This window comes from Lepidochelys olivacea (genome assembly GCF_965140295.1).
Source record: "Lepidochelys olivacea isolate rLepOli2 genome assembly, chromosome: 1".
NCBI classification, from domain to species: domain Eukaryota; kingdom Metazoa; phylum Chordata; order Testudines; family Cheloniidae; genus Lepidochelys; species Lepidochelys olivacea.
In genome coordinates this window covers 38,842,887-38,865,661 of record NC_140411.1, presented here as the reverse complement: position 1 = coordinate 38,865,661, position 22,775 = coordinate 38,842,887, and the positions used below count along the sequence as shown (strand labels likewise).

The 22,775-nt window shown below is 40.9% G+C and overlaps 1 protein-coding gene across 5 annotated transcripts in view; it reads left to right on the top strand.

Moving 5' to 3' along the window:
* POGLUT3 (protein O-glucosyltransferase 3) overlaps positions 1–22,775 on the top strand; it is a 41,573-nt gene that overhangs the window by 8,363 nt on the left and 10,435 nt on the right. For 4 of the 5 annotated variants that reach the window (XM_084619351.1, XM_084619350.1, XM_084619349.1 and 1 more), the window contains exons 2-8: positions 5,099–5,296; positions 7,785–8,071; positions 8,962–9,178; positions 10,991–11,187; positions 14,138–14,332; positions 15,445–15,549; positions 16,846–17,079. In XM_084619351.1, coding sequence (XP_084475477.1) covers positions 5,173–5,296; positions 7,785–8,071; positions 8,962–9,178; positions 10,991–11,187; positions 14,138–14,332; positions 15,445–15,549; positions 16,846–16,971 — 1,251 coding nt within the window. In that variant the 5' untranslated portion in view covers positions 5,099–5,172 and the 3' untranslated portion in view covers positions 16,972–17,079. The remainder of the gene's footprint in view (positions 1–5,098; positions 5,297–7,784; positions 8,072–8,961; positions 9,179–10,990; positions 11,188–14,137; positions 14,333–15,444; positions 15,550–16,845; positions 17,080–22,775) is intronic. The other variant, XM_084619352.1, reaches the window with a different exon arrangement.

The window sequence follows — 22,775 nt, the reverse complement described above, 5'->3', positions numbered from 1 at the left end:
AGTCCTTCTACCTGGTTTCCCCCTTTCATCATTTGTTGGCATGTTATCCAGTGCTCCAGTGCATCCATAACCCCTCATCCTGGGCTGCTTGGTTCACCAGATCAGTAGACATCGCTAATAAATTTCTGTCCAATCCTTTAAACACATAATTTCAAAATTCCCTTTGATTTAAGTTAACTGCCATCAAAGAATCAGCTGTGACATGTCTGGCGACCTCCGACCTGGGATTAATCACCAGTTGTATTTTTCCAGCCAATAATCCCAATGTTATTTTTCTTAATAGGTAATCCCTGGGTGAATCTCCAGGCTTCATGCAATCTGCACTGGATAAAACCTTATTGGTTTTTGACCTCTCTCTTTCCCTAACAGCATAATAAATTGTGGTATCAGTTGGTGTGCTTCTGGCTGCCTGTCGAAAGCATTTTTCACTCGATCTACTGCCTGTCTAATCTGTTCAGTGGTAGCTCCCCTGATTAACCTATAAGATTCATTTACATTTAAATTCTTTGTTCCTTCTAATTCTGCCCACTGTACTAGCCATGTAGTTTTTCATATTCACTGGGCCTAATGACTTTACCATCGACAGTAAATCTGACGAACTCGCAGGGATTATTTGGGTCTGCTCTGACTGTATCTCCCCCGCTGCATCCTTAATGGTTTATCTCCATTCTGTCACTGCTACAGACTTTTCTGGATTAGCCTTTTCTGGTCATGTCAAGGTTCCTCCCCCACTCTGAACTCTAGGGTACAGATGTGGGGACCTGCATGAAAACCTCCTAAGCTTACTTTTACCAGCTTACGTTAAAACTTCCCCAAGGTACAAATTAATTTTATCCTTTGTCCTTGGAATAACCACTGCCACCACCAAACTCTAACTGGGTTTACTGGGAAACGTAGTTTGGACACGTCTTTCCCCCCAAAATCCTCCCAACCCTTGCACCCCACTTCCTGGGAAAGGTTTGGTAAAAATCCTCACCAATTTGCATAGGTGACCACAGACCCAAACCCATGGATCTGAGAACAATGAAAAATCATTCAGTTTTCTTACTTTTATTTCTATTAAAAGAAGACTTTTAATAGAAATAAAAGTAAATAGGAGTAAAGGAATCACCCCTGTAAAATCAGGATGGTAGGTACCTTACAGGGTAATTAGATTCAAAACATAGAGAATCCCTCTAGGCAAAACCTTAAGTTACAAAAAAGACACACAGACAGAAATAGTCATTCTATTCAGCACAATTCTTTTTTCAGCCATTTAAAGAAATCATAATCTAACACATACCTAGCTAGATTACTTACTAAAAGTTCTAAGACTCCATTCCTGTTCTATCCCCGGCAAAGCAGCATACCAACAGACACAGACCCTTTGTTTCTCTCCCTCCTCCCAGCTTTTGAAAGTATCTTGTCTCCTCATTGGTCATTTTGGTCAGGTGCCAGCGAGGTTACCTTTAGCTTCTTAACCCTTTTACAGGTGAGAGGAGCTTTCCTCTGGCCAGGAGGATTTTAAAGGGGTTTACCCTTCCCTTTATATTTATGACGGGTCAGTTTCTTATTTCTTCCCTCAACTTAGTATAAAGCTCCTCTCGATGTTGGTCAGATTCCCTTTTCTCTTGACCCCCTCACAGATCCTCTTCATACCAAATATCATTGGAATCCAAATCTCTTTCTTTTTGACACACAGCTGCAACTTGCAGCTCCTGTATTTTCATTTGCTTTTTCAATGCTGCTTTTGTTTTCTGGCACCAACTGTGAGAAATGCTTGCAATCTCTCTTCCCTTTCCTTAGTCAAATCTCAAATTAACTGTTTTATTTCTATTACTTGATGGTCTAATTTATCTTTGTCTGTTTTAATCTTTTTCCAATTCATCATTCTTTTCTTCAGTTCCCTATTTTGCTTCCCCATTTGTTCTGAGTTTGCATGATCTATGCCTGCCTCACTTTCCACTCCAAATTTTCCTGGCAAGTTTTAAAATTCTCTTGTAATGTTTGTAACTCTTCACAGACTTCCCACTTACATGCAATTGCCATTTTTACAGCTTGCCACAACAGCCATACTATAGCCGTTTGCTTTTTACTGGCATTAGGTTTGTACAGCTGTACATATTTTTTAATCATGTTTTCTAAGGTATCCAGAATTACATCCCGTTCCACTGCACCCTCTATCCAAGGGCATGTTCCAAATGCAATAATCTCCTTCTCTAACAGAGAAGGGGCTTTAACTTCAGTTCACTGGGGTGCCTCTTTCACCTCTTTACTTCTCTTCTTAAATAGTGTTTTCAACATTATTACAATAACACCACGCAGTATCTCCCCACGCATTGTTTCTTTCTTCACAAATTTCTCACAAATAAGGAGTCACCCTTATTAGTCTTAAATAAGGACTCCCCCAACACTGTAAGACCCCATCTCGAAATTTGTCACTCCTTAATATCTCTCCCCCCTCCGCATTCTCCACCATTCGTTAGACCCGCAGTAGAGCTCTCCCTATGGGATGGGGAGCAGGCAGATACCAGACACAGTGTTGGTATATAATACTCTAAATGCTCTTTATTGATTACAAAACAAACCTTACTCACTCCACATTCACACCCCAAACATACTATACCAGAGTCCAAAGGTCAGAATGGTCCCAACAGCCAGTCGAGATTCCTTCCGATCATAAGATGCGGGGAGCCGGAAAAAAACACATCTATAACCACACGGGCTCTGGATCAATAAACGACTCTGATTTGCAGAAACCATAGGCAACCATTTATAGTCCATTTTGTCACATCATTGGTTCTTTGCCTTTATTTACTAGGCCTTCTACTCACACAATTCCAAAGAGACAATTCTGGGCAGGCCACCATGATCCAAGGCATGCCATTTCCTCCAATTCTTATACAATTTTTATCAGTCCAGCTGGTGATGTTTTCTTCTGATACTCCATATTTTTCTCGGAACATAACATATTACATGGATATATCAATATACATTGTGATTCATATATATAAACAAATATATAATTCTCCTTTGAGTAAGTGTAAATCCCTCTGTAGGTAAACTCATGACTCACGTCCATGAACCCAGAGTCTTTGCAGTAGCAGTGTCTGTCGAGACTGCACACATACCCTCTCCCTCCTTCCTCCCTCAGCTCCCTCTTAACCAAGCAGCAAGATGGAATCCAGCAGTGTTCAATACGTTACTTCTCAGTGTTCACTAATTCTTCTACTTGTTCATCTGATAACCAGATAATCTTCTAACCTTCTGGTAGGAAATCTTCCTCTCTACCAAAATTGTCAGTTTAAAAATCAAAAAGGAAGAAGAACCCCTTGTATAGATTGCCCTGTAAAGTTGTACTAAGTGTCATGGCAGACTTTCAACTTTTGGGCTTCAAGCCCTGCCCCTCCTGCAGTGGCTTGAGACCACTAACTGATGGTTATAGCAGGTGCTTATTCTGCTTGGGTGAAAGCCACACTCTGGAGCAGTGGACAGTATGCTACTCCTTTTCCACCAGGATGCACAAGTCACAGGATGCTTGATTTAAGCTTCACTTTCTGGAATAATCAATTGAGGTCACTTCGGACCCTGAAGAAGTGAGTACCATCTCCAATCAGGTATCAAAGAAGTGAACATCCATGAATGCCCCCTCTAGCCGGCATGCAACGCCAAAAGCCAGCAATGATAAACCCATAACATCAATAAAAGAACTGGTATAGAGAACCCTGGCACCAATGTATGAGGCACTACCATTTTCAGCATGGAAGCCTGACAGGTAGAAAGGCTGTTCAAGGCACAGAAGCTGAGGTTCCAGGCACAGAAGCTGAGACTCCAAGCACAGCTCAGTGTCATCCTGCAAGGAAGTACGAAAGCATACCTCCAAGGATAAGACTGCTAAACCCCAGACAGAAGCAATGGCTAATGTTGCAGAGCAGGCTATTATGGTACCAATAGAGCATAGCCTGCACCTGTCCCACCAGCATCAACGACCACACAGACGCCGATGATGACCTTTCAGTAGAATCACTCACGGCATCGGAGGACATCCTCTCAGAGGAGTCCACAGAGATTCCAAGGATGACTCCACACTGAGACCACCGCCAGCATTGGAACAGGCACAGGTACCAAGACCGCTGTTCACCTCAGCACTTCCCCTAGAGGAGGTGTACTCATCCTTCACTTCACAGGGCCACATCTTTTCACTATCCTCAAGTAGAGAACTCTCCCCTTTGAGGTCAGTACATGGCCCGATGGAGAGACCTGGAGGATCATTGTTCAGGACTCCATCACAGTCTTATCATGACTGGCAATGGACTAGCTCACACTATGTGAGCCAGCCATACCCTATTGGGCATACTGGGTCCATGCTCTCTAACCTCCAGAAAATGGAGGCTTCAGCAACATCTCTACTTGGACCACCAGCACTGGATGGAGAGGAATGCCAGCTGCCCTTATGAAGAATCTCTTCCCCTTGGAGGAATAAGTCTTTCTCAAATCCTGCATCTTGGCAAGGGGTTCGACTAGATGACCCTTGCAGTCCCTTCTAACTGTATGGTTCTGTGATTTTGTATTTGACTCCTGCATGCTGCAAGTGCCTCCCCACCATCTGGCAAGTATTCTTCACTCCTGTTGGGTTTTATCCTGGTTTTCCTTCTCTCTGATTCCCGAGGAACTAACATATCCTCACAGTATTAACTTGAATTCTGAATAATAAAGTTAATCTTTGCTTCAAAATGTTTGGGACATTCTTACTGCATTGTAACTGTCACACCTCGAGGTAACTTACATCTTGCTTATTTTCATCTGTGATTTGTCCATTTATATTAGACATATGATGATCGGGAAAACTTGACAGGGTGATCTCTTCCTCTTACATACAGTCTTGGAATTAATGTTGGTGTATCTTATAAAGCATGACTGCTAAATTTGTGCACTCAGAATAGTTTACAGGGTAAATCCAGAGAAATGTCTCTGAGTTTTATAGAGTTATTTCAGCTTTACACTGGTATAATTCAGAGCAGAATTTGATCCATCAGTGGCATCTCTCTTTTTTTTTTTTCATTTAAGTAACCCTAATAGCATGAAGTGTCTACAACTATTTTTATTTTCTTCTTTTCAGGAAGAACACAGTTTAAAGTGGGAATTAAAGCACTTTCCCCCAAAGAAGTCATTGGGATCCACATCCCTAACCTTATGGATAGGAATGATGGGTCATTTCTTATACAGTATCGGATGTATGGGAGTGTCAACGAAGGGTTAAAGATTGAGGTGCTTTATGGTAATGAACACGTAGCTCAGTCTCCGTATATTTTGAAAGGTAAGTTTTCAGTTTACCATTTTATGGTGACAGCTACAGAAATGTTATGGACTAAACTTTGGCTAGTCAGGAGAGGGTAACAAACTGGAGGGTACCGATGCTTTTTCTGGTTTAAGCAGCCCCTTACACATCCTTCCTCTTACACAGATTAAAGGAGCAGAAATAATCTACATACAGATCGTTGCCAAGTTATGGGACGTAAATATTTAAGCATGTAGACCATGGTCCCTGAACTTCAGGTCCTGCCTCAGAACATGCCGCCCTAGCTCTTGCGGCAGGGTGACCTTCAGGTTTTGTGGAGTGCCACAGCAGAGACAGAACTTCTTCATTTGTGGCCTAGCTGTGAGTTTTCTGGCATGTGTCCACATAAGCACAGCATCTGCCAGAGTGTGATGCTATATTTGTCTAAAGGAAACCTCACCTAGTAAAGCAAGTAAATCCATGTTGTTCCCAGCAATTCATAATTTGTTCAGTCCATCTTACCTTTGTGATTTCTAAAGCACGGTCCTTTCTAGACATTGAAATCTTATAACCAGCCCCACATTAGCTCCTCTTTTCTTCCTACAGGCCCACCTTAGATCAATGCTGGTCCCTACACTATAAATTCCACTTAAAAGGGGAATATAATGCAAACTGTTTTCAGATTTCTGGTCTGCTTCTTTGGTCTTCTTCTCTCTTCTCATAGTTGATTGGTTGCCTACCAAGGGGAAAGGATGAACACTGAAAATGAAATTACTTCTTCAGCATCATTTCGCACTCCTTCCTTCTCCTGATCAAAGTTTTATTTTTGTATAGCATCCTATGTACACTATTATAAAACACTTCAAAACTGAAGCAAAAATGGTTTTAAAATGAGAGTTAAAGAAAGGCAGTAAATTGGAGTATGAGTTCTAGATAGTTTGGAACCACAAAAATGAAAGCAAATTTCTGTTACCCGAAATTGGGCCAGCTAGTAAACTTAGGGAGGACTAATGACTCACCAGAGTTTGGCACAAAGCAGCATGTTTATTATATTGATAGCTAAGCTCAAAAGAAGGGGGAAGTGGGGGTCACACTCGCATACTCACGTTCCCAGGACAGGCACGGAACTGGAGATGTCAGGATCCTTCAAGGTAAGTGTTTGAAGGTAAGCCACGATGGAATGCAACGCGACAAACCACTGGCCAGATGGTCCGGGCGAAGGGCCTTCATGGGAGGTACAAGCTTGTGAGTGCACTCCTGAGCACATGGCCCCTTCCCCTTTTAAGGACCTGCTCTCCATGGCCTGCGTCTAGAGATGACTTGGGCACGTCTGGTTGGTTACACTCCACCTCGGCCAGTGTCCATGCACTGGGTGTGTGAGTGCTGCCTTATTAGGGTCCCAGACACCTTGTCTACCTGGGAGCTCTTCTGATCTTCCAGCTGTTCCAGCAGCCCATTCATCCCACAGGCATTCAAGGAGGGAGGGGGATGGGGAAAGCCACTTCACAGACGGAGAGGAGACAAAAGGGGGGAAGTGTAACAGACCTTTTGAACATAGCATAGTCATACAGCGCATACAGATCACTGCTGCTCCTACAACAATTTCCTCCCTGTTTCCACTACTGCTCACATGGAGAGGACAGAACCGTAGCCAGAGTCAGTGCAGATGGGGTAATAGATTGATACAACAGTAGAAAATGTTGGTGCAAGACAATGAAAAGTTTTGAAAAATTGGAGGACTGTGGATGTCAAGTGAAGTTGACAGTAGATAGGGGGGATGTGGTCCAACTGCAGCAAGACAGTACCCTGGGTATTGGGCTGGAGCATACTTACATAGTCACTCGTGTGACAGAAAGAAAAGTGTGACCAAAGTACTTGTTTTTGGCGAGAAGTTTACGGAATAAAGTTTACTTAAATGCTTAGGCCTTATTACAGTGTATAAATCCACACTGATCCAAAAGGACGGGCTACATGAAATAAAGCACCTCATACTAAATGTAAAGACTTTGGCACCATAAAGTCCTAAATAAAGCTTAAAATATTGATAAATGAAGCTGTACAGCTAAATAATAGTATTGATGGATGTTTTAAATAACTATAGGCATTCTGGCTCACTGGCAGGTAGCATGACGCTGGTACACGACTTTGTTTTTTCAGTAGAGATGATTGAAAAATGGTAGATATTTTCCATGACAAATTAAAAAAATCTTTTGTAAAAAATTTTCAGTTTGTTTGGATTTTGGCCAAAATAAAATTGTTTCAATGATTAGTTGTTTGGGGTTTCTAAAAAATAAAAAAAATGGCTTTTTTCTTTTTCATCAAAAACCCTGACACTTTAGAAAGAGGAAATTTTCCAAGAAAATATTTGTTGGTAAAAATGGTCTTTTTATTTTAAAAAGCAAACCAAAAAAATCAAAAGACTTCCACCAGCTCTAGTTTTAGATTTTTGTATCCATCAGGAGTCTTGGGTATTGTGAGCTGAGACTATCACAGAAGTCATACATTCTCATTGCTTTGTGTTCTGCAGGGCCTGTTTATCATGAGTACTGTGAGTGTCCAGAAGAAGATTCTCAGACTTGGCAGAATATTCTCTCTTGTCCATCCCAGGAGCCTCAAGTTACTAAAGACTTTACTTCTTTTCCCTCCATCAACCTTCAGCGGATGCTTCATGAAGTCCCAACAAGGTTTGGGCAAACGAGAGGCGCTATTGTTCATTACACTGTTCTCAATAATCACATCTACCGTCGTTCCTTAGGGAAGTACACAGACTTCAAAATGTTCTCAGATGAAATGTTGCTCTCATTGGCAAGAAAGGTACAGCTATATAAGCCTTCACTTAAAGACTTTTGGATCACACAGATTTGCTACCATTTGGATATTATATTCATACTTTTATTTGCATAGCAAACCTTAAACTACTGCTGCATATTTAATTATTAAACCAAGATTTTATTTTTATTTCTGCATCTGCATGATATCATCTGTTTAGGAAGCCTGATGTTACTGGTGACTAATTATCAGATCCAAAGCCCATTGAAGTCAGTAGGAAAACTGCAGGCACTACGATGCTACAGGCTTTCCTGAATTGGAACTCCAATTGCACAGCTGGCTTGCAGGATTGAGCCTGTAGTCTCAAATAATGCTGATTATTGTTTGGTGGCTTGATTGACTGATTGTGAGAGACAAGATAGGTGAGATAAAATCTTTTATTGGACCAACTTCTGTTGGTGGAAGCGACAAGCTTTTGAGCTTCAGAGAGCTGTTCTTCAGGTCTGGGGAAGGTAACTAGAGAGTCAGAGCTAAATACAAGTTAGGGCAGATTGTTAAGCATAGGGGGTTTACATATGTTGTAGGAGGCCACATAAAGTGAAGTGGGCATTTAAGGGGTTTCAAGCTGTTGGATAAATAATGAGCCCATTACAACAATTTATGACACACTTTACTGTCTGATACCCCTTAATTGCACACTTCATTTTAAGTGGTCTCCTACGGCACTGTCCCTTTCACTGTCAGAAGTTGGTGGAATAAAAGATACTTCCTCTCCTACCTTGTGTGTCTTCATATCCGGAGACCAACCCAGCTACAACACTGAAAACAATTGATTCTTTGACACAAGAAAACTGATGACCGTACTTTACTTTTAAAGCATGAGTAGTTGAAGAATAAATTCATGTGTAATTGTACTGTATTGGATATACTTCTAGGTTCGTCTCCCTGATGTAGAGTTTTATCTTAATGTTGGAGACTGGCCAATGGAACATCGAAAAGCAAATGATACGCCTGGCCCTATCCCTATCGTTTCATGGTGTGGCTCTGTGGATTCAAGAGACCTAGTCCTTCCAACATATGATATAACCCATTCAACACTTGAAACCCTACGTGGTGTTACAAATGACCTCCTTTCTATTCAAGGAAACACAGGTAAATTAGAACTCATAGGCTTTACAAATCAATTCATAACTCTGTCAAAGGCGAAGTAGCAGAATATATGTAAAGAGAGATATTGGCCAAACTTTTCAAAGCCGGATAACTTATATAAGTATCTAAATAAGAGTGGCCTGATTTTCAGAAGTGCTGAACACCTACAACATCCACTGACATCAGTGGGAGCTGAAAATGCTCTTATTTAGTTCCTAAATGTGGATTTCAAAGCCTAACATTAGGCACTCAGGCTTGAAAATTTGGCCTTAAATTCAGACTTTAGTTACACCCATGCAACATCACTGACTTTTAAATTAACAGTCTCCCATTTGGGTTCTGGGAACAGTACTTTGTATTAAAAATAATCTTTTCCTCGGTATAGGTATAAAAGTTCACAGGTATAAAAGTTCACAAAGCAGACCATAAAAATCCCTTTGAAGTGATTTGTGCTCTGTCATGTTAGTATGCAAAGTACAATTATTACATTTTGCATTGGATTGTTTTTAGAAAATAAGTGCCCAGTGAAGTGTAGTTACTCTGGTTTCTTGACAGATGTAAATATCATGATTATAACTCCCTTCATCCAGTAAAGTGCTTTAGAATGCTAATTATAACCAAATACTAGTCCAATTCCTGAGAGAGGATTTGGGCTATTGTTGTAATTGTTTAAATTAAACTGTGAAAATGACTGCATAACCTCTTCCAAGACAGCCTCCACTACACTGAAAATTGTCTTTCATTTGGCCTGCAAATGGAAAAATATTGTCTGTGTATAAAGAAAACCGCAAGGGCCAGGCTTTTTTTCCCCAATTTGTTTGTTTGAATGCTAGAAAGATTCTCTTTTTCCTGGGAGCCTCTATGGCCGCTTAGGTAATTAGTAATATGAAGTGATGAGCACCAAAAAAATGAAACCTGATTAAGGAAGTGATGTTTATTTAGACAGTTTAAAGCTCCCTCTCCTTCACCAAATATTTACTTAATTCAAATACCTGATAAACAGTTTGGACGCAAGGTCTCTGTTAATGACTCAGTATACCTGTTCCTTCAATTAAAGATGGAATAAGCTGCTCCCATTCCACTTCTCTGGGTTCTCCAGGGAGACTACCAGCACAAACAGGAAAGGCAAAATTTTACATTTTGGATATTTCTAAAAGTATAACAACAAGCAAGCAGAGTGAAAATCTTACAGGACTTCTCTGTATATTGTAAAGATACAGAAAAGGATACACCACCTTTTTATTCCTCTGTAGGTCACCGTTAAGTGACCCCTCAAAGATGGCAAAATTGGCTGCTTAACAGAGGTTACTAAAGGTGGAGTGGAATTATGTGTTGGGATATTTGGATGGACTTTTAAGATTGAAGGTCTCTTGCTCAGATTTCACAGTATTCAGTACTCATATAAGTTAAAAACTAACAAAATTATTTTCTTGACAATTTGTTGAAAGACAAATAATTTTCTTAGAGACAAGATAGGTGAGGTGTAATATCTTTTATAGGACCAGCTTCTGTTGGTGGAACGGACAATCGTTCAAGCTTCACAGAGCTCTTTGTTTCTTAAAAGAAAAAAAGACTTAAATGTGAAATTAAGAATTTTTTCCTTGCCAAAACTTCAGGATAGGGCAAATATTTACCAGTTGGGTTTAAATGTTTCTTTAACAAGTTCATAATGGAAATTATGTTGATACCTGTTTTACCATACATGGGAGCATGACCCTGATATCGTAACAAATTCATATTGAATGTATGAGCATGTGTAACTTGAAGATTTCAAGGCTTCTTCCCCCACCCCAACCCCCCATTCAATATATGTAGGCCCTTTCTGGCACAACAAAACAGAGCGAGCTTTCTTTAGAGGTCGAGACAGCCGTGAAGAACGTCTCCAATTGGTGCAGCTATCTAAGGAGAATCCAGAGCTACTAGATGCTGGAATAACAGGATATTTCTTCTTCCGAGACAAGGAGAAAGAGCTGGGAAAGGCTCAGCTGATGGGATTCTTTGACTTCTTTAAGGTTTGCCACATTATACTGAAGACATGGGCTTACTTTGCAGTTAAATGGTTACTAAGTGAAGAGAGGCAGCTTTCCTTTTTAACTTTGCTGATTGCATTTCAGTGTTTGAAAAAGTTTTATGCTGCCCTGGGCACGTGTCCATACAAAATAGATATTTTACCCATAAATAAAAACAGTGTAAAACATCCTTTAAAAAAGCCATACTGTGCTATCCACTGTGGTCTCTTTGACCTTAGTGGGCTTTGGATCAGGTCCTGTATGCAGATTTCTGACCCACTGTAACTGTGTTTATTTCTTACTTAACATGCAAACAATAGGCATATTTTATATAGATGTAGGTGTACTGTGTGTTTCAAAAACAGTTCTTGTAGCAGTGTGTCAGAGAAGTATATTGAATGTTGCTGATTTATTTGATCCTGCAGCTCCTTCAATTGCCATGTCAGCAGCACCCAGATCTGAGCAGTGGCGAGGGGGAGGATGTGAAATGTCCTCTTTTACTTTGCTCATGTGCAGACATCTGCAGTCAGAGTTTCCTGGCAGCTGGATTTAGCCCTAATGTTATTTCTTCTTCATATTTACTATTAAATGTGATTCACAAAACAGGCAGGCATGGTTGGCATCAATGTTCTGTTTCTGTCCTCTTCGGTTATATTGTGCCATATTAAACTGCTTGGGTTATATTGTGCCATTCACTGGGGATGGTATGAAGTCACACCACCTCAAGGAGAAGGGTTGTGAGTGAGGAGATGGAGAGGAGAGCATTTGGGGACTGATTCAACTTAGAGTCTCTAATATATTAAAAACATTATCATTTGCAATTCTGTTAAACCTTATTTTTGCCTTACAAATTTTTAATTTTGATTTAGTGGCTTCAGTAGAACGTAATGAATCTGCTGATCCTTGAGGGAAAGTGAACAGCGATCCTGTAAACAAAGTTGCAGCAGAGTTATAAATCTCTGGAAGTAAAAGCGGCATAGCCTCAGCTGGTATAAATTGTCACAGCTGCATTGACTTCAGTAGCTATTATATTTTATGCCATCTGAGGTTCTGCCCCTTGGATTATATCAGAAATGCTAAAAACAGCCCTCTCCAAAGTGAACACCTTATATTACTTAGTGCAGTGTTTCCCAAACTTGGGACGCCACTTGTGCAGGGAAAGCCCCTGGCGGGCCGGGCCAGTTTGTTTACCTGCCACATCCACAGGTTTGGCCGATCGTGACTCCCACTGGCCGCAGTTTGCTGTTCCAGGCCAATGGGGGCTGCAGGAAGTGGCAACTGGTACGTCCCTCAGCCTGCGCTGCTTCCCGCAGCCCCCATTGGCCTGCAGCGGCAAACCAAACCAGCCCAGCCTACCACAGGCTTTCCCTGAACAAGCGGTGTCCCAAGTTTGGGAAACACTGACTTAGTGCAATTTGTACTATTGCTCTGTTTACTTTTAATTGAAATGAGAGATTTTCATGAGAAACATAGCGTAAAACTAGATGACAGCTTTCCTCACCCACAGCTCTGTCCTTGTCCCAGCCCGCTTCTTAACAGAATGCCCATTATGGTGTCCATGTGAATTGTGCTGTGGTTTTGTGATGTGAGCTGAGGACAACCAGGGGTGAGGTTCTTCATAAGAAACTGTATAATATTTGGAATTCATGCATATAAAACATGGAGCTGATATGGATGACCTGAAAAGCCTTGGTGGGCACCTAGATGAAAGCATTTGATTTTCTTACCCCTACTGTCAGTTGTTTGTTTTTTTTTGGGGGGGGGGGGTGGTTACTGGGTTTACACTTCACAAACATTGAGCCATATCCATCTTGCTTTATGTATTGACTTCTGTGGGACTATTAGGGTGAGCAGTATTTGGCATGTTTTTAATTGACCCTGAGGTTAGCCCTGTGGGGTAGGTAAGTGCGAACACTGAGGCATAGAGGCTAAATGATTTGCCCAAAATCTGTGTCAGATCCATGATTAGAATCCAAAGGTTCTTAATTACCAGTCTTGGGCCTAAACCACAAGATGGTGCTGTCAAGGTTCCTTCCCCACTCTGAACTCTAGGGTACAGATATGGGGACCTGCATGAAAGACCCCCAAGCTTATTCTTACCAGCTTAGGTTAAAAACTTCCTCAAGGTACAAACTTTGCCTTGTCCTTGAACCCTATGCTGCTACCAGGGTTAAACAAAGAACAGGGAAAAAGCTCACTTGGAGATGTCTTCCCCCCAAAATATCCCCCTAAGCCCTACACCCCCTTTCCTGGGGAAGACTTGATACAAATCCTCACCTGTGTACAGGTGAACACAGACCCAAACCCTTGGATCTTAAGGACAATGAAAAAACAATCAGGTTCTTAAAAGACAAATTTTAATTAAAGAAAAGGTAAAAGAATCACCTCTGTAAAATCAGGATGGTAAATTCCTTACAGGGTAATCAGATTCAAAACATAGAGAATCCCTTTAGGCAAAACCTTAAGTTACAAAAAGACACAAAAACAGGAATATACATTCCATTCAGCACAGTGTATTTTACCAGCCATTAAACAAAAGGAAATCTAATGCATTTCTAGCTAGATTACTTACTAACTTTTTACAGGAGTTCTGAGCTGCATTCCTGATCTGTTCCCGGCAAAAGCATCACACAGACAGACAGACCCTTTGTTCCCCACCCTCCAGCTTTGAAAGTATTTTGTCTCCTCATTGGTCATTTTGGTCAGGTGCCAGCGAGGTTACCTTAGCTTCTTAACCCTTTACAGGTGAAAGGGTTTTGCCTCAGGCCAGGAGGGATTTAAAGGTGGTTACCCTTCCCTTTATATTTATGACAGGTGCCTTTCTCTAGATACTTATTATTTCCAGGACGTTTTGAAACTGTGCATGTATATAACACTAAATAGGCTGAAAGATTAGATATTTTGATTCAAAATATTTTTTCTCCTTTTTTGCTTCTTTGTTTTCACTTTACAGTACAAATATCAAGTGAATGTAGATGGGACAGTAGCAGCGTACAGATTCCCATACCTCATGTTGGGTGACAGTCTAGTACTGAAACAAACTTCTCAATACTATGAGCACTTCTACAGTGAATTAAAGCCATGGAAGCATTATGTTCCAATTAAAAGAAGCCTTGATGACTTGCTAGAAAAAATAAAATGGGCTAAGGTAAGTGTTGTTACCAACAAAGTTAAAAGGGGTAAATTGACACAAACACACATTCCTAGTGGTCCTCTTCCTTTTGTATTGCTAAATCCGTGTTCTGCATCAACTATGCACTGAGATAAAAGGTGCATATATTGCTATTACTTTCATTTAGTTAAATAAATAATAAGGCCCCAATTCAAGTAAACATCCCCATTCAGGAAAGCACTTAAGCACAGGCTTAACTTTAGGCATGTGCTTAAATGTTTTGCTGTAGAACAACTTTAAACAGATTTTCAGATCTTTAAAGATTGCTTTCAAACCTTGGATTAATTTTTTTTTCAAATGCTGTGATCACAGAGTACAAATTATTAATACAGATATCCTGATCAGATGCACCAAAATAATACCTTCCTGTAACATAGAATGAGAGAGAAAGGATATTTATAAATATGCCAAACATTATTGTGGTGAAGTAGAATAGAGCTTAGGCTTCAAAACTGAAACTAGCAGTGTGAGAAACACAAGCAATGTTTCAGTTCTGAGTACTGTAGTTGTTCAAAAAGGACCAGATGAAGGACACTACAAGCTTTGAAATGGAAGCTCTAAAACTCTTGAATACAAGTGTTTAGTACACTACCCACATCACCAAAACACATTCCACGTGTGTTACCAAGGATGGTTCAGTTGAAAAGCTTCACAAAGAACAAAGCTGGAAACAAAAACACTTAATTACACGCAGTAGGAAAAGACAACAACTACAGCTCTGTATTCTGTGTAATCAAATCTGTGTGAGAGACATCAAACCTGCTTATGAACTGGGCTGTGACTTGAACAATATAGTAGAGCGGTAACTGACTGATTTCTCGAAATATATACAATTGGCCACCAATACTCTTAACAGCAACCCTAAAGATATCAATGTCTTTGTGACCATGCAAGCATATTGATAAATTCTAAAAACCTGGAACTAAATAATGTGTTCTTGCACTGTATCGGTAATTGTACATGGATAGCATTCCAGCTATTACTGCAGATCTGAACAGCCCTCTTAATGAGAGTTATCATGCTAGAAGGAAATTGAGTGATTCACTGATTGCTCTTTTATTCCCCGCTGTTTCTTTCCAATTTCTCAGGTAAATGATGAAGAAGCTAGAAAGATTGCTAAAGAAGGTCAGTTAGTTGCAAGAGAATTACTGCAGCCTCACAGGCTTTACTGCTATTATTACAAAGTGTTCCAGGTAAGTACAGTGTGTCATTTGGTTACATTTTTGCCTAGCTGCTACTAGTTCTAGCCCTACAGTTTTCTATTCAGTCCACATATCTTGAGACATTGTTCATGGTAGGTTGTAAGGGATCATTCAAGAACTCTGATAGAACGTATCTCATTATTATTGGGATGCAATCTGAGCTACCAGCAGTCCTACTGTGAAAGGGGTCTCATGACTTTCCGCCCTCACCCCATCTGATTTGTATTTAGTGTTTTGTAATGCTTTATTTCTGATTAAGACAGGTGATCTTCCATTGGCCTTTGACCCTTTGGCTAGTGTTCCTCCTTTTGCTCCAACTTCATCCTCCTGAACTAATGTCCCAGCATGGCATTGGTTCTTTGGGTGGCCCTGGTTCTGGTTACTGGGAAAGGAAGCCCTGGCAATATGGCAGCTGTGCTGCCAGGTAGCAGGGCAGACCAAAGACCCAAGTGTGTTGCAGATGGCACTAGTCTCCCACTGATTCTGGGGGATCCATGGAATTTGTGGGCTGTCCCAGGGCCTGTTTCTTGAGCAATTCATACTCAGCAATGTAACAATTGCGGAGAAAACTGAGAACCCCACAGAGATCCTACCTTTTAGCTTCCTTCTATGGATTGCTCATGGCAATGGAAGGTTGGGCCCATTATTAATTGAATTACAGAGATATTGTGAAAGAAGGAGTAACAGGAGTTGGTCACAGCCTGTGGACGGGGGGGAGCAGAAGAAGGAATGTTGTCCACAGTGGGGACTTGGGAAGCATCTAAGATGATAACTGGCCATCCAAGAGGGTATGTGAAAGAGATGCAGGATTGAATAAAAGGGTATAGATCCAACCAGTTTGTGCATGGCACAACTGACATTACTTTCACTTCAAGAAGCAGAATTCTAATGTGACTCAGAAACCCTTTATGGGTATTGAATTGCTTTGCTGTTCTGCTATACAGAATCAGATCTCATATGCATGCACAGGTTAATGACATCACTTTTTGGACTGTTTAGTGTGCCAAAATATGACCGATCATTTGCATGTGTTTATATTAAGCAGTTTCATACTGTTGATGACAGTATTAAAGCTGACATTTAATAGGACATAAGACAAAACATTAAAGGAAGTTCCAGAGGCAATTGAGTTTATTAGTAGGTATTTCAGTGAAAACCTAGTAAACAGATGGTAAATGATGTAGGAAGCAGTGTTTAAAGCAAGGTTTAAGAATGGAAGGGAGAGGTCTGTTACATGAATTACATGCTAGTGTGTCAGCTCTCTTAAATGTCACTTACATATTTCAGAAATATGCCAAGCACCAAGCCAGCAAACCTGAAATAAGAGATGGAATGGAACTTGTACCTCAACCTGATGACAGCATTTCCGTCTGCAATTGCCATAGGAAAAAGCCTTTAAGGGAAGATCTATAACTGTACCAAATGAAGAAAACCACTCCTGTTTCACTAATGATGCAAAACTATACATGGGATTTAAGCTGTGAAAACTAGGACATTCTTGTGCACTGGGGAACATTCTTGGTTAAGTACTCCTATTGTATTTGCACACATTTATTCACTCTACCTATGATATACAATTTAGTGCAAGTTCTTCTATAAACGGTATTAGATTTCTCCATTAAGTCATCTGCTGATTTCTGTTTTCTACTGAAAATAACTTTTTAAAAGCAGAAATTATTCTACCACAGTATTAAGATGAATACGATATATACAGCAGATTTGTAATTGTAGACACAAAGTGGATCATTTTAGCTTTGCAAGTTCCAAATCTAGTATTACCATCTGATGTTTACTTGATGGTCGATGTCAGATAAATCTTGTGATCTCCATTCAGTTCCTATTGAAAAAGTTGTCCAAATCAAGAGTCAGAGAGGTAAAAAATGGTGGTGGTATTCTTTCACGCTCCACATGTGACCAAAATGAGATACCTTCACCCCTACTGTAGATTGTGTAGATATTCAAAAATATATGATCCTAATATGGTCAGAGCTCTAGCCTGAAACTCAAGAGACCTGGGTTCAATTCCCTGCTCTGCTAGAGAGCCTATGCCGGTATAGCTACTTAGTGTAGACACACACAGTGTACGCCAACAAGAGGAGTTCTGCCAGCATAGTAATACCTCCTCTCCAAACGTTATCAGCTATGCTGCCAGCAGCAGCAGCATGCTTTTGTCAGCATAGCTGTGACAACACGGGGCTTTGCCAGCATCGCCATGTCATTTGTGGGAGTGATATTTTTTCAGCATAATTTTGTAATATAGACCATGAGTTAGCCCTGGCCTATACTTAACATTTAGATTGCCCTAGCTAGGTCACTTGGGTGTAAAAAATTTACACCCGAGTAGCATAGTTAAACTGACCCGACCCCCTGTGTAGATGTGGTTCCTAGTTACTGCCGCTAGGAGGTGGATACCTACATAGACAGAAAAAAACCCTTTCATCAATGTAGGAAGTCTAGGCAAGTAGGCTCTATCTAAACTTCAATAATTACCATGTTTAAACATACTAGTAGCCAAAATATATTTTTGTATGTTTTTTCTTGTCTATTTGGACAGAAAATAATGCTCTAACCATGTTAGAGAACCACATTGTAGCCTAGTGATATATACAAACATGGTTACAAATAATTTCTTCCTGTCCACACAGGCAAAAATAGCCACATTTTAAAACATGGTTTGGACACTCATGTATCACTACTATAATTAATCATGGCTATTTTTGGAACGCACACAGGGTCCTAGAAGAGAAAAATAGAAAGTTGCCATTTCCAATCACACTACCAATGGAAAGACAAATGTCTTTTGTTCCATGTCCCCCTTCTCCCTCCACTCCGATACTGGCCTCCCCACCCACACCACACAGTTATCAATGCTAGATTTGAACAGAAAAAATATTTCTATGCTGTCTTCTAGATCAACAGAATGCCATCTCCACTCTTTAAAGACACTAAAGTATTTGGGTTTTGTATAATGTCTGGGTTTTTTAGAGCTCTTTTTAGTTATACAGTATTTTAAAAATTGACGCATCTCAAGTGCCTTTTGAGGGAAGTACATTGTAAATATTTTTAGAACCACTGATAGGGTGAAAAAGCAAGGAAAGGGTTAAGGGCTACTTGTCTGTCACATGACTCACCAGGGGATTTAAGGAAGGGGTGTGTCTTCTTTCAGAAAGGCAGGGGGGAAAGCCTCCTCCTGGTGTTCAGGGGAATCACATTGTTTTTATGTAACTCGTGACTTTCTGTGTTTGAACAGTAAATTGGGTCCTGAGGTCTACCATGTATTAGAGGTGAACCCTTTCCCACAAAACAACCTGCCCCTGCTGGCAGGGGTGAGTCAAGCTCCTAAAATGCTAAAGGAATGCTTAGTACAATCCCCATTTAGTCAAAGTATTTGTGGAAGGTGTCCAAACAACTGGGTAATTGGTGTGTGACTGGGAAAATGACTCATGAGCAATGTGGTGTATTACCATAATTTAGATATGAGGGGTTTTTAGCTGTTGAGGGAGGGGACAGGAGCTCAGATAAATGTAGCTATTCTGAATGTGTGAAAAGGTATTTTTAGGGTGGCTCTCGTTTGACTGTAAAAATTTTTTTTTTTTCATTTTTCTGATATAGGCACATGGAAATAGGATGGCATGGTATGGTATTGCCACCCTTTCTTCTGCACTGCTGCCTGCAGAGCTTGGCCCTCAGTCAGCAGCCACCACTCTCTAGCCACCCAGCAACCAAGGCAGCAGCACAAAATTAGGGTGGCATGGTATGGTATTGCCACCCTTTGTTCTGCACTGCTGCTGGTGGGGTGCTACCTTCAAAGCTGGGTGCCCGGCCAACACCTGTCACTCTCTGGCTGTCCAGCTCTGAAGGCAGAGCAGAAGTAAGGGTAGCAATACTGCAACCCACCTAAAATAACCTTGCAACCACCCTGCAACTTCCTTTTGGGTCAGGACCCCCAATTTGAGAAATGCTGGTCTCCCCCAGGAAACCTGTATAGAATAGGGTAAAAGCACACAAAAGACCAGATTTCACAGGAGGAGACCAGATTTCACGGTCCGTGACACATTTTTCATGGCCGTGAATTTGGTGTAGGGCCCTAAGTATCTGGTTTCACCCACATAGTTATTATTGAGGCATTTAGTGCACTGGATGAAATATACCACATATTTTGATAAGCATGTGTGGGACCCATGGATCAAGAAAGCTGTGTTGGGGGAGGAGGGCGTTGATCATTGTAGCAGTGAAGATGTGTCTGCAGGTTTTACATCTGTTGTTCTGTAGGGTCTGGTGCTGCTTTGAGTTGATATGTTCTGGTCTGTGGGGAGCTTGCTTCTGATGATGAGCTTGGGGAGTTGGTTGAAGGCCAGAAGAGGGGGTCAGGCAAGATTTCTTTAATGATTGGGACCCCACAGAGTATGGGTCATAATTGTTGGATGATACCCCATATGGGTTCCAGTGTGGGGCAGTATAGGTAACAAGTCAGGTTCTAATGTCGGAGGGGGTTTTATTTTGGTATTGAAGCAGGTTCTCACAGGATATTTGGGTGGCCCGTTCCAGTTATACTTAGCAAATGAAAAAATAATAATAATCAAAGGCGGTCTGATGAAATGGTAATATCAAGCATTCATCCTTTCAAGCATATGCTCCTCAAACGGATATCAGAGACAAGAGATACCATTGAGACTATATATCATCTGTTCAAGCATTTATCAGAACATACAAAGAAATGATAAAGAAAAGGATCATTACATAAATAACTAAGGGCTTGTCTACACTTAAAATGCTACAGTGGCACAGCTGTGCCATTATAGTACTTCAGTGACACTATCTAAGCTGATGGGAGGCGTTCTCCCATCAGTGTAGGTAATCCACCTCCCCGAGAGGCAGTAACTAGGCTGATGGAAGAATTTAGTTTGTTGGCCTTGAGCTGTCTACACAGAGACCTAGGTTGGTTTAATTATGCTGCTCAGGCTTTTTCATATCCTTGATCAATGTAGTGAAACCAACCAAATTTTCTTGTATAGACCAGGCCTTAGGTCAGGGGTGGCCAACCTGAGCCTGAGAAGGAGCTAGAATTTACCAATGTACATTGCCAAAGAGCCACAGCAATACGTCAGCAGCCCCCCATCAGCTCCTGTCCTCCAGCCTCTAGTGCCTCCTGCGCACCGGCAGCCCCACCAGTCAGCGCCTCCTGCCTGCCTCAATCAGCTATTTCGCATGCACAGGAGGCTCTGTGGGAGAGGAGGGAGGAGTGAGGGCAAGGCAGGCTCGGGGGAAGGGGCAGGGGCCTTGGGGGAAGGGACGGAGTGGGGGCAGACCTGGGGCAGAGCAGTGGGTTGAGCAGTGAGCACCACCCAGCTCATTGGAAAGTTAGTATCTATAGCTCCAGCCCTGGAGTCAGCACCTATGCAAGGAGCCACATATTAACCTCTGAAGAGCCGCATGTGGCTCCAGAGCAGAGGTTGGCTACCCCTGCCTTAGGTTATCATCAGCTCACTTACGTAGGCAGCATGTACAAAGGTGTTCTGTGTTGAAGTGAAAGGTTTTATTTAGCTGAATGTTTTCTTTAAAAGTCATGAACAAGAAAGAATCTTTTGTCTGTGATTATATCAAATACTGTTGAATGTGTGTGATTTTTAAGACCTGGGCCCTTATTCAAATAATAATTGGATATGAATGTTTAGCTGTTGATTACTGCACAAGGAAAGAAAGTATTATATGTATAGTAATACTTTAAAGAGAAAAGGCACTAATTGTATGCACTGCTTAAAAAAAAATAGGGAAAAAGTGGTTCTTTGTATGTAAGATGTCATTTACTATTGCAAGAAGAACCAACATCTGTAACAGAACACACAGTCATAGTTAAAATAATCCGTGTGCAGAAAAGTTGCAGATGGAGCTTCAAAAGTGAAGAGGTAATCTTTGTCTCACCTTTATGGGCCTGATTCTCTTTTCACTTACACTAGTTATCTCCCAGTGCCTTTGATAAAGTTACCCCTGATTAAAGATATGGGAAAGGAAATTCAAGTCCTGTATGCTTAAAAGTAAAGAGTTCCCCATTTTTTGGTTTAGATTCTGCCTTCAGTTACACTGATTGTACATTGCACTGCCATCACTGGAGTTGCTCAAGAGTAATTCAAGCTAAAATGTCTCTTAGGGCCTGATTTTCAGTGAAAGATCATTGACTTCAATGAGTTACTCCTGATTTACATCAATGGAGAGAAGAATTAGCCCTTTTGTCCTTGTTGCTTTCCTGCTAACCCAGTCCTCACTTTTCTAAGTGCAGTGGAACCAACAATGAACACCTTCCTTTAAAGTGTATTGGTTCTGTGGGTATCCATTCATTTTGAGTTTATATGAAAGTTTCCTGGTCAGTCTCAATGATGATTCTAACACCTATTTTTCCTTGGCTGGAAAAATGTAGTAGGTCAGATTTTGCATTGACCTGCACCCCATGCAACTCCACTGATCGCTCTTCATACATAGACTCCTTCCCTTTGTGGGTATCAGATCTTGGGACATCCACAAGGTTAAGGAGATTATTAGTATTCATTTGTATTATAGTAGTGTCTAGAAACCCCAAATGAGATTTGGGGCCCTATATGCTAGGTGCTGCATAAGCACAGTGTTTGTGTTGTGTAAACCTGAAGGGTTTGCAATCTAAATAGATGACAGACTACGGTTGGGAAGGGAAATGGGCATAGAGAAGTAAAGTAACTTGGCCAAAGTCACACATCAAGTCACTAGCAGAGTCAGAAATAGAACACAGATCTCCTGACAGTCAGTTTCCACCCTATCCGGTGGCCCACACTGTCTATTCTGCAGGAGGTGACCTGGGGGCAACTCTGTTCCCCAAAAAAGACTAGAAGGAATCCCACCAGTTGAAACTTGTTTCTTGGCTGCTATATTGGTTTCTCCAAATATGGGTGCGTTTCACTCGTGTCAAAAGGTTGCATACACTTTTGTCTGCTTAAATATCCTGAGTATTTAGCATAAAAATAATTTTAGACATTCAGATTGACTTGCTAGTGCATAGTCCAATTTTCAGCACTCCCATCAATTTCTTATGAAGTGAACTCTTGAAAAGGTAATGTTGCTGACTAGGGGAATTGAGAAACTTTTTATGCACAATACCTCAAATTTCTAGAATTTCAAATATAATTTGTCACCAGTTCTAGATACTTTTTTACCCAAGCTCAGAACCACAGCACACTTTAATTCAATTA